This window comes from Microchirus variegatus (genome assembly GCF_963457635.1).
Source record: "Microchirus variegatus genome assembly, chromosome: 12".
Classification (NCBI taxonomy): domain Eukaryota; kingdom Metazoa; phylum Chordata; class Actinopteri; order Pleuronectiformes; family Soleidae; genus Microchirus; species Microchirus variegatus.
The window spans coordinates 28126980-28139479 of record NC_139813.1 but is presented as its reverse complement, the minus strand read 5'-3'; the positions used below and the strand labels follow the sequence as shown (position 1 = coordinate 28139479).

Below are 12500 nucleotides of genomic sequence, written 5' to 3'. Positions count from 1 at the left end.
ACATCAAACACTAACGCCATAGAGTCTCACTACAGAAGAAGCTAGCAGCTACAGTAGCCGCTAACATCAAACGCTAACGCCATAGAGTCTAGCTACAGAAGAAGCTAGCAGCTACAGTAGCCGCTAACATCAAACGCTAACGCCATAGAGTCTCACTACAGAAGAAGCTAGCAGCTACAGTAGCCGCTAACATCCAACACTAACGCCATAGAGTCTCACTACAGAAGAAGCTAGCAGCTACAGTAGCCGCTAACATCAAACACTAACGCCATAGAGTCTCACTACAGAAGAAGCTAGCAGCTACAGTGGCCGCTAACATCAAACACTAACGCCATAGAGTCTCACTACAGAAGAAGCTAGCAGCTACAGTAGCCGCTAACATCAAACACTAACGCCATAGAGTCTCACTACAGAAGAAGCTAGCAGCTACAGTAGCCGCTAACATCAAACACTAACGCCATAGAGTCTCACTACAGAAGAAGCTAGCAGCTACAGTTGCCGCTAACATCAAACACTAACGCCATAGAGTCTCACTACAGAAGAAGCTAGCAGCTACAGTAGCCGCTAACATCAAACACTAACGCCATAGAGTCTCACTACAGAAGAAGCTAGCAGCTACAGTAGCCGCTAACATCAAACACTAACGCCATAGAGTCTCACTACAGAAGAAGCTAGCAGCTACAGTAGCCGCTAACATCCAACACTAACGCCATAGAGTCTCACTACAATTGGCTAGCAGCTACAGTAGCCGCTAACATCAAACACTAACGCCATAGAGTCTCACTACAGAAGAAGCTAGCAGCTACAGTGGTCGCTAACATCAAACACTAACGCCATAGAGTCTCACTACAGAAGAAGCTAGCAGCTACAGTGGCCGCTAACATCAAACACTAACGCCATAGAGTCTCACTACAGAAGAAGCTAGCAGCTACAGTAGCCGCTAACATCAAACACTAACGCCATAGAGTCTCACTACAGAAGAAGCTAGCAGCTACAGTAGCCGCTAACATCAAACACTAACGCCATAGAGTCTCACTACAGAAGAAGCTAGCAGCTACAGTAGCCGCTAACATCAAACACTAACGCCATAGAGTCTCACTACAGAAGAAGCTAGCAGCTACAGTAGCCGCTAACATCAAACACTAACGCCATAGAGTCTCACTACAGAAGAAGCTAACAGCTACAGTAGCCGCTAACATCAAACACTAACGCCGTATCGTCTCACTACAGAAGAAGCTAGCAGCTACAGTAGCCGCTAACTTCAATTTATAATCATTTATTCTCCTCTTAAGTCTCTAAAAACATTTTAAACATCAAACATCATTTAATTTAGACTCAAAAAGCAGATTTTTCTAACAATAATCCGTTTTTTTTTTTTGGCTAAAGGCAGAAACATAAATGTGATGATTGTTAGTGAAGCTCAGGAAAACACGTTTATACGACATATACACAGAGTATATGATGATGATGTATGTACATGTACATGTACATGTGTGAGTGTGAGTTTGTCTCATGCAGTGACAACACACACACACACACACACACACACACACACACTGAGGCGAAAAAGCAAAGGAAAAACACACTGAACTCGGATCTAAAAATCTGATTTCAAAATAAAAGCTCTTCTCTTTCAACTGTCCTAATTGTGACCTAATGACCTAATTATTATAATAATTCACATTTAGAATCATGTTCGTGAACGAGCGGTGAAAAGGTTCACGCTCACCAGGTCAAAGGTCATGCAGGTCGACGGTCAACATGCACCACATCGTCCAACAATCATCGTCCAACAATCATCGTCCAACAAGTCATTTCTCAACTTTGTTTTGATTTAATTATGATTTAAAAAACTATGCATGATCATAAACACTGACTTAAATATGGAGCTGGGAAAACCAGGACCGGACCAGGACCGGACCAGGACCGGACCAGAGCCTCCAGCATCAGACTGTTCTGAAATGACTTGTTGGGCTGTTGTCATGGTGACGGGTAAAGCACAGGTGGACCTACTCTCAGGAGGGACTCGGTCCTTGTGTGGACACCCGGAGAGGCTGCGGTGATGTGGGTACAGACCCGTCACGTGACCCGTGCCGTCGCAGCCCGGCGTCGGACACTTGCTCTCCTTCTTGTCGCCTCTGGACGAGTCTGGAGACGACGGGGAGACAAAGTGAGACGAGACAACCGTCCTCCGGCTGCAGTTAGCTGCGGCAAAGCTAACGAGCTATAAACGACAACTTCTTCACAATGATAAGAAACAACCGAAGTAGATTTACTGCATCAATCTGCGTCGCTACATTTAGCAAAATGATATCAATGAAATGATGTGAGGATATTAAATTAAGTTTAGCATTAGCAACCCTTGTAGTCTGGCTTTAGTAGCTGCTAACATCAAACACCAATGTCACAGCATTTGGTTACAGTAGCAGCTAGCAGCTACTGTAACTGCTAATGTCAATCACTGATACCACATTGCTAGCTACAGTAGCGGCTAACATGTCACTGTCTGCAAAGTAGCTGCTAACATCAAACACCAAGGCCACAGGGTCTATCTACAGAAGAAGCTAGCAGCTACTATTAGCAGCTATAATATGGAGAGTTAACGTTAATATGGAGAGTTTACGATAATATGGAGAGTTTACGGGGGTTTACGATAAGCTACAGGAGCTGCTAACATCAAACGCTGACTTCACAACATATTCAGCTAGCAGCATGTACCTGAAATGGCGAGTTTAGCGCCCTCTTTACTGTAAAGTGACCACACGAGGCAGCAGAGGACCAGCAGCTTCTGTGTCCCTGTGAGCTAAAATCACTGGTTTTCTCTATGGGCTTTGGTGTGGGAGAGTGAGTGGTTTACAAACTTCTTGTTAAAGTCTGTCTAACAGTGAAGATAAAGATAACGCAGACTTAAACTGACGTAGATTTCATTATTTTCCCAACAGTGAAAAGCAAATATATTCTTCCCAACAGTGAAAAGCAAATATATTCTTCAGATAACTTTGACTAAACCAAGCATAAGTTTTATCACGTTAAATAAAGTTTATTTATTAAATCTCAGAACTTTAAAGACTCAAATATTAAAAGTTGTGATTTTGACCAAACTGAAGAAACAACAGAAATCAATACTCCGGGTCAGCCAGCAGAGGTCAGCGTGTGCGTGGGCGCGTTACCTTTAGGGTAGTACGCCCTCTTCAGGCCGTCGTGGTGCATCCTGGACCGGCGCTCCTCGGCGCCGCCGCTCGGCCTCGGGCTGCGTTCGCCGGCGAGCCGCCGCGGCGAGGACGCCATGCGCTCCCTCATGACCTTTGCCCTCTGAGACTCCAGAGCGATGGCCTTCTCCAGCAGAGACAGGTTCCCTTTGGTGGCGTCGAAGGTCTCGTCGGAGCGATCGGACGCCACCGACGTGGTGTCCTCGTCCTCCTCGCCCTCCTGGCTGCACGACGTCGGGTAACCGCGGGACGCCGGGCTGAGCTGCTCCTCCAGCTTCATCAGGTTCACCATGTCCGAGTAACGGTGCTCCGCCGAGCGGGGCTCCTCTGGCGCCCCCTGGTGGCAGCTCTCGTACCTGTGAGGAGGCGGAGGAAGTGGAAGTGTTCATTTACCAAAAAAATATGCAAATTCAGAAATTCTTTCTTTTCTTTTCTTCAGCTGTTTTTATTGGAGATTTAGAGATTATTTTGTGTTTATGAGTTTACGAGAGTTTACGATAATATGGAGAGTTTACGATAATACGGAGCGTTTACGATAATATGGAACGTTTTTACGATAATATGGAGCGTTTTTACGATAATATGGATGTTTTACGATAATATGGAGCGTTTTTTTACGATAATCTGGAGAGTTTACGATAATATGGAGAGTTTACGATAATATGGAGAGTTTACAAGAGTTTACGATAATATGGAGAGTTTACGTTAATATGGAGAGTTTACCTTAATATGGAGCGTTTTACGATAATATGGAGCGTTAGCGATAATATGGAGAGTTTACGATAATATGGAGAGTTTACGATAATATGGAGAGTTAGCGATAATATGGAGAGCTTACGATAATATGGAGAGTTCACGATAATACGGAGAGTTAGCGATAATATGGAGAGTTTACGATAATATGGAGAGTTTACGATAATATGGAGTGTTACGATAATACGGAGCGTTTACGATAATATGGAGCATTTTTACGATAATATGGATGTTTTACGATAATATGGAGCGTTTTTTTACGATAATATGGAGAGTTTACGAGTTTCCGATAATATGGAGAGTTTGCGATAATATGGAGTTAGCGATAATATGGAGAGTTTACGATAATATGGAGAGGTTACGATAATACGGAGAGTTAGCGATAATATGGAGAGTTTACGATAATATGGAGAGTTTACGAGAGTTTAGGATGATATGGAGAGTTAACGTTAATATGGAGAGTTTACGATAATATGAAGAGTTTCCGATAATATGGAGAGTTTACGATAATCTGGAGAGTTTACGATAATATGGAGAGTTTACGATAATATGGAGCGTTTACGATAATATGGAGAGTTAGCGATAATATGGAGAGTTTACAATAATATGGAGAGTTTACGATAATATGGAGAGTTAGCGATAATATGGAGAGTTAGCGATAATATGGAGAGTTAGTGATAATATGGAGAGTTTACGATAATATGAAGCGTTTACGATAATATGGAGAGTTAGCGATAATATGGAGAGTTTACGATAATATGGAGAGTTAGCGATAATATGGAGAGTTAGCGATAATATGGAGAGTTTACGATAATACGGAGAGTTAGCGATAATATGGAGAGTTTATGATAATATGGAGAGTTAGCGATAATATGGAGAGTTTACGATAATATGGAGAGTTAGCGATAATATGGAGAGTTTACGATAATATGGAGAGTTTACGATAATATGGAGAGTTTACGATAATATGGAGAGTTTACGATAATATGGAGAGTTAACGTTAATATGGAGAGTTTACGATAATATGGAGAGTTTACGATAATATGGAGAGTTAACGTTAATATGGAGAGTTTACGATAATATGGAGAGTTAACGTTAATATGGAGAGTTTACGATAATATGGAGAGTTTACGATAATATGGAGAGTTTAGGATAATATGGAGAGTTAACGTTAATATGGAGAGTTTACGATAATATGGAGAGTTTACGATAATCTGGAGAGTTTACGATAATATGGAGAGTTTACGTTAATATGGAGCGTTTACGCTAATATGGAGCGTTAGCGATAATATGGAGAGTTTACGATAATATGGAGAGTTTACGATAATATGGAGAGTTAGCGATAATATGGAGAGTTTACGATAATATGGAGAGTTTACGATAATACGGAGAGTTTACGATAATATGGAGAGTTTACGATAATACGGAGAGTTAGCGATAATATGGAGAGCTTACGATAATATGGAGAGTTAGCGATAATATGGAGAGTTTACGATAATATGGAGAGTTTACGATAATACAGAGAGTTAGCGATAATATGGAGAGTTTACGATAATATGGAGAGTTTACGATAATGTGGAGAGTTTACGAGTTTACAATAATATGGAGAGTTTACGATAATCTGGAGAGTTTACGATAATATGGAGACAGTGAGAGCAGGGATTATAATCTGAGTCAAAAACAGCTGAGATTAAACACATTTTCTCAGAGTGACTCGTTATTCGCCTGGAGCGAACAGCGCCACCTAGCTTCAGGCGAGCGTACCTGCTGTGGTGTTGGTGTTGGTGGTGATGGTGGTGGTGGTGGTGGTGGTGGTGGTGCGCCCCCTGCTGGTCGGCGGCGTGCTGCAGCTGCTGGTGGATGAGGTGATGCCCGGCGCGGTCGCACGGCGGCGTCTCGCTGAGTTTGCGAGCGAGATCGAAACACTGGTTCCTCAGACACTCCAGGCTGCTGAGACACACCCCCTCCTCGTTCTGCTCCGCCCTCATCCCCGCCACGCCCCGCCCCTCGCCGCCCTCGCCGTAGCCGTCCTCGGGCAACACGGCGCCGTGGCCCTGAGCGAGGAGCTTGAGGGAGTCCACCGTCTCCCTGACGACGTCGCTGTCCAGGTCCACGCTCAGCTCGCACTTCCTGTCGCCGCCGCCGCGCTCGCTGCCGTCGTCTTCGTCCTCGTCGTCGTCCTCGTCTTCGTCGTCCTCGCCGCCGCTGTTGGACGAGTTGCTGTTCATCTCAGACTCGGTCATGGCCTGGTACGCCGCGTCCTCGGCGATCTTTCCGAGGTTGAGCAGCGACTTTGCCACGAGCTCGTCGTAGTTCTCGTAGTCTTCGGCGGCGCCGACGACGTTGACGACGCAGCTGTTGTTGTTGTTGTTGTCCTTCTGAAGTGGGAGGAGCTTTGATTGTCCACCGTGTTTATAACGGTTCTCTGTTTTCAGGGAAACGAGGAGAAAATCAGGGTATTTTATCACTCACTCTCCCACACCAAAGTCCATAGAGAAAAGCAGTGATTTTAGCTCACAAGGACACAGGAGCTGCTGGTCCTCTGCTGCCTCGTGTGGTCACTTTGTGTCACTGAGTTAAACCTAAATTAAATATTTCAAAAGCTGAATTCACTAAAATCAGTCATTGTAAGTTAGTGATTGGTGTGAGAGAGTGAGTGACTTTGGTGTGGGAGAGTGAGTGACTTTAGTGTGGGAGAGTGAGTGACTTTGGTGTGGGAGAGCGAGTGACTTTGGTGTGGGAGAGTGAGTGACTTTGGTGTGGAAGAGCGAGTGACTTTGGTGTGGGAGAGTGAGTGACTTTGGGTGTGGGAGAGTGAGTGACTTTGGTGTGAGAGAGTGAGTGACTTTGGTGTGGGAGAGTGAGTGACTTTGGTGTGGGAGAGTGAGTGACTTTGGTGTGAGAGAGTGAGAGAGTGAGTGACTTTGGTGTGGGAGAGTGAGTGACTTTGGTGTGAGAGAGTGAGTGACTTTGGTGTGGGAGAGTGAGTGACTTTGGTGTGGGAGAGTGAGTGACTTTGGTGTGGGAGAGTGAGTGACTTTGGTGTGAGAGAGTGAGTGACTTTGGTGTGTGAGAGTGAGTGACTTTGGTGTGAGAGAGTGAGTGACTTTGGTGTGTGAGAGTGAGTGACTTTGGTGTGGGAGAGTGAGTGACTTTGGTGTGGGAGAGTGAGTGACTGGTGTGGGAGAGTGAGTGATTTTGGTGTGGGAGAGTGAGTGATTTTGGTGTGTGAGAGTGAGTGACTTTGGTGTGTGAGAGTGAGTGACTTTGGTGTGGGAGAGTGAGTGATTTTGGTGTGAGAGAGGGAGTGACTTTGGTGTGTGAGAGTGAGTGACTTTGGTGTGGGAGAGTGAGTGACTTTGGTGTCAGAGAGTGAGTGACTTTGGTGTGGGAGAGTGAGTGACTTTGGTGTGGGAGAGTGAGTGACTTTGGTGTTGGAGAGTGAGTGACTTTGGTGTGGGAGATTGGGAGAGTGAGTGACTTTGGTGTGAGAGTGAGTGACTTTGGTGTGGGAGAGTGAGTGACTTTGGTGTGGGAGAGTGAGTGATTTTGGTGTGGGAGAGTGAGTGATTTTGGTGTGTGAGAGTGAGTGACTTTGGTGTGTGAGAGTGAGTGATTTTGGTGTGGGAGAGTGAGTGATTTTGGTGTGAGAGAGGGAGTGACTTTGGTGTGGGAGAGTGAGTGACTTTGGTGTGGGAGAGTGAGTGACTTTGGTGTGGGAGAGTGAGTGACTTTGGCGTGGGAGAGTGAGTGACTTTGGTGTGGGAGAGTGAGTGACTTTGGCGTGGGAGAGTGAGTGACTTTGGTGTGTGAGAGTGAGTGACTTTGGTGTGGGAGAGTGAGTGACTTTGGTGTGGGAGAGTGAGTGACTTTGGTGTGTGAGAGTGAGTGACTTTGGTGTGGGAGAGTGAGTGACTTTGGTGTGGGAGAGTGAGTGACTTTGGTGTGGGAGAGTGAGTGACTTTGGTGTGGGAGAGTGAGTGACTTTGGTGTGGGAGAGTGAGTGACTTTGGTGTGTGAGAGTGAGTGACTTTGGTGTGGGAGAGTGAGTGACTTTGGTGTGGGAGAGTGAGTGACTTTGGTGTGGGAGAGTGCATCATAGAAACTTTTGTCCAGAGGCTGAAATGAGTTTTTTGCAGCAGGGGGCGCTCACAGTACAACTATACTTTTAACATAAATAAATAAATACATAAAATTAAAAGTGAATTTTAAAATGTGAATGTAAATCAGTCGTCTGCACACACACACACACACACACACACACACACACCTCCATGATTCTGCTCCTCCTCCTCCTCGTCCTCTTCCTCTCCATCGTCCTCCTGCTCCTCCTCGTCGTCGCCGTCGTCCACGTCCTCCTCGTCCATCCCCTCCTCCTCGTCCTCCTCCTCCTCCTCTCGCTCTCGTCCCATAGTAGGCTCCGCCCTCTCCACCTCCACCTCCTCCTCCTCCTCCTCATCTCCTTGCTCCTCGTTGTCCTCTGAGAATTCCTCCTCCTCCTCCTCGTCCTCCACGACCTCCACTTGCTCCTTCACCACGTCTCCCACCTCCATGGTTTGGTTGTCGTAGCTGGTGTAGACGGCGGCCTCCTCCTCCTCCTCCTCCTCCTCCTCCTCCTCCTCCTCCTCCTCTTCCTCCTCGTCTCCTGGTGAGGAGGTGAAGGGCCTCCTCTTGGCAGCCGGCTCCAGAGGCTGTTTCTCCAGAGCTTTCCTCTTCTTGGCCAGAGGACAGCCGTAGACACTGCAGTGAGACAGAGATCACATGATCGAACACACGCTCGGCGGCCATCTTTGTTTCTCACTCGTTCATCATTAATGTTTCACTGTGGACTCGGACCAGAGCTCCGCCTCCAGCTCCGCCTCCAGCTGCAGTGAGAGGTGAGGCTGAGGCTCAGGGTCAAAGCAGACGGACTCTATGTGGACTCTGGCACTCACTCACTCACATTCACTCACTCACTCACTCACATTCACTCACTCACATTCACTCACTCACTCACATTCACATTCACTCACTCACACTCACTCACTCACATTCACTCACTCACATTCACTCACTCACTCACTCACATTCACTCACTCACATTCACTCACTCACTCACATTCACATTCACTCACTCACACTCACTCACTCACATTCACTCACTCACATTCTCTCACATTCACTCACTCACTCACATTCACTCACTCACATTCACTCACTCACATTCACTCACATTCACTCACGCACATTCACACACTCACTCACTTATACACTCACTTACTCATTCATGCACTCATTCACTCACTCACACTCACTCACTTACATTCACTCACTCATTCATTACTCACTCACTCACACTCACTCATTCACTCACTCACTCACTGACATTCACTCACTCATTCATTCAGTCACTCACTCACACTCACTCATTTACTCACTCACTCACTTACATTCACTCACTCATTCTCTCACTCACACTCATTCATTCACTCACTCACTCACTCACATTCACTCACTCACTCACTCACTCATTCACTCACTCACACTCACTCATTCACTCACTCACTTACATTCACTCACTCATTCACTCACTTACATTCACTCACTCATTCACTCACTTACTCACTCACTCACTTACATTCACTCATTCAGTCATTACTCACTCACTCACACTCACTCATTCACTTTCACTCACTCACTGACATTCACTCACTCATTCATTCACTCACTCACTCACATTCACTCACTCACTCACTCATACTTACTCATTCACTCACTCACTTACATTCACTCACTCATTCACTCACTTACATTCACTCACTCATTCACTCACTCACTTACATTCACTCACTCATTCATTACTCACTCACTCACACTCATTCATTCACTCACTCACTCACTCACATTCACTCACTCACTCATTCACTCACTCACACTCACTCATTTACTCACTCACTCACTTACATTCACTCACTCATTCTCTCACTCACACTCATTCATTCACTCACTCACTCACTCACATTCACTCACTCACTCACTCACTCATTCACTCATTCACTCACTCACACTCACTCATTCACTCACTCACTTACATTCACTCACTCATTCACTCACTTACATTCACTCACTCATTCACTCACTTACTCACTCACTCACTTACATTCACTCATTCAGTCATTACTCACTCACTCACACTCACTCATTCACTTTCACTCACTCACTGACATTCACTCACTCATTCATTCACTCACTCACTCACATTCACTCACTCACTCACTCATACTTACTCATTCACTCACTCACTTACATTCACTCACTCATTCACTCACTTACATTCACTCACTCATTCACTCACTCACTTACATTCACTCACTCATTCATTACTCACTCACTCACACTCATTCATTCACTCACTCACTCACTCACATTCACTCACTCACTCATTCACTCACTCACACTCACTCATTCACTCACTCACTTACATTCACTCACTCATTCACTCACACAAACCAGTCATATGTTGACATAGAGCAGATGATTCACTTCATATTCACTGCACTGCAGCAACACACAGACACACAGACACACACACACACAGACACACACACACACACACACACACCTTTCACCTCATGTGATCTCACCATGTTTTACCCTATAGACACTCACACACACACACGGACAGACACACACACACACACACACACACACACACACACACACACACACTCACACACACACACACACACACACACACACACACACACACACACACACACACACACACACACACAGTGACCTCAGTCACTAATTAAAATTCCAGTTGTAATTAAAGCAGATCAGAAACGAGGGAGCGCTGCAGACGAGGGCGAGAGACTATGCATGGTAATTATGTTCAGAGAGAGAGAGAGAGAGAGAGAGAGGGGGAGAGAGAGAGAGAGAGAGAGAGAGGTGCTGATGATGATGATGGTGAAGCTGCTGTGATTTGATGCATTAACATTGATCACACACACGCACACACACACAGACACACACACACACACACAGACACACACAGACACGCACACACACAGACACACACACACACACACACACACTGACGAATGGATCAATAACTTCATCTATATTCTGCACCACTTGAATAAAGGCAGTTGCACATGTGCAGAATACATATATGTATATATATTTATTCACGTATGTATGTATGTATTATTATATATATGTTAAATATATGTGACTCGTACTTATATCAGTCTTTACTGTAGTTCATAGATCATAGCTTAGCTTATCTTATCTTAGCTTAACTTAGCTTAACTTAGCTTAGCTTATTTTAACTTATCTCAGCTTAGCTTAACTTAGCTTAGCTTATCTTAGCTTATTTTAACTTATCATATCTTAGCTTAACTTAGCTTAGCTTAACTTATCTTAGCTTAGCTTATCTTAGCTTATTTTAACTTATCATAGCTTAGCTTAACTTAGCTTAGCTTATCTTAGCTTATTTTAACTTATCATAGCTTAGCTTAACTTAGCTTAACTTAGCTTAGCTTATCTTAGCTTATTTTAACTTATCATAGCTTAGCTTAACTTAGCTTAGCTTAGGTTATTTTAACTTAGCTTAGCTTAGCTTATATTATCTTAACTTAGCTTAGCTTATCTTATCTTAACTTAGCTTATCTTATCTTAACTTAGCTTAGCTTAGCTTATCTTAGCTTATCTTAACTCATCTAATCTTATCTTAACTTAGCTTATCTTAACTTAGCTTATCCCTTATTTTATCCCTCACCGTGTTATATTGTATCATATCATGTTATATCACGTCGTATGATATGATACTGTATCATATATGGTAACATGTATCATACTGTACTTTATATCACATCGTCATATTGCGCTAAAAGGACTGAGTTTACTTTGTTTGTCCAGAAGCCACTGGACTGTTGCATTATGGGTTTTTTTTTTTTTAACTGATTATTTTAGTGTTTTTAATCCCAGACTTTGATCAGATCTATAACATTATTATTATTATTATTATTATTATTATTATTCTGCCTCTGTGGACTCACTGACCGCCGTAGTCTTTAACTTAGAAACGTCTGCAGTTACCATGGAGACGAGCTTTCACTGCACACACACACACACACATGCACGCACACACACGCACACACACACGCACATATATATGCGCTCGACTGTTAATTAGCCCGCTGTCACTGATACAAATACACTGTTGCCATGGTTACCACAGCAGTTCATTCCAGGCCAACACACAGTGATGACTTTAAACTTTGTTTGTTCTTTGTCTCATTATTATTATTGTTATTATTGTTATTATAATGTTTCCACCTTTAATGTTATTATTGATGATTTGTATTTAAATTAAATTAAATGTATAAAATACTTTTTGATGATGATAATGATGATGATGAAAGAGACGTTAGTGTGAAGTCGTGTGTGTGTGTGTACGTGTGTGTGTGTGTGTGTGTGTGTGTGTGTGTGTGTGTGTGTGTGTGTGTGTGTGTGTGTGTGTTGTCACCATGGCAATGCTTTGTTCAGATGTAC

At 44.0% G+C, this 12500-nt stretch overlaps 1 protein-coding gene across 1 annotated transcript in view; it reads right to left on the bottom strand.

Moving 5' to 3' along the window:
• myt1la (myelin transcription factor 1-like, a) overlaps nt 1-12500 on the bottom strand; it is a gene marked incomplete at both ends in the record, with an annotated part of 43958 nt that overhangs the window by 27765 nt on the left and 3693 nt on the right. The window contains 4 exons of the mRNA XM_083898870.1: nt 2014-2148; nt 3171-3565; nt 5727-6387; nt 8233-8702. Coding sequence (XP_083754996.1) covers nt 2014-2148; nt 3171-3565; nt 5727-6387; nt 8233-8702 — 1661 coding nt within the window. The remainder of the gene's footprint in view (nt 1-2013; nt 2149-3170; nt 3566-5726; nt 6388-8232; nt 8703-12500) is intronic.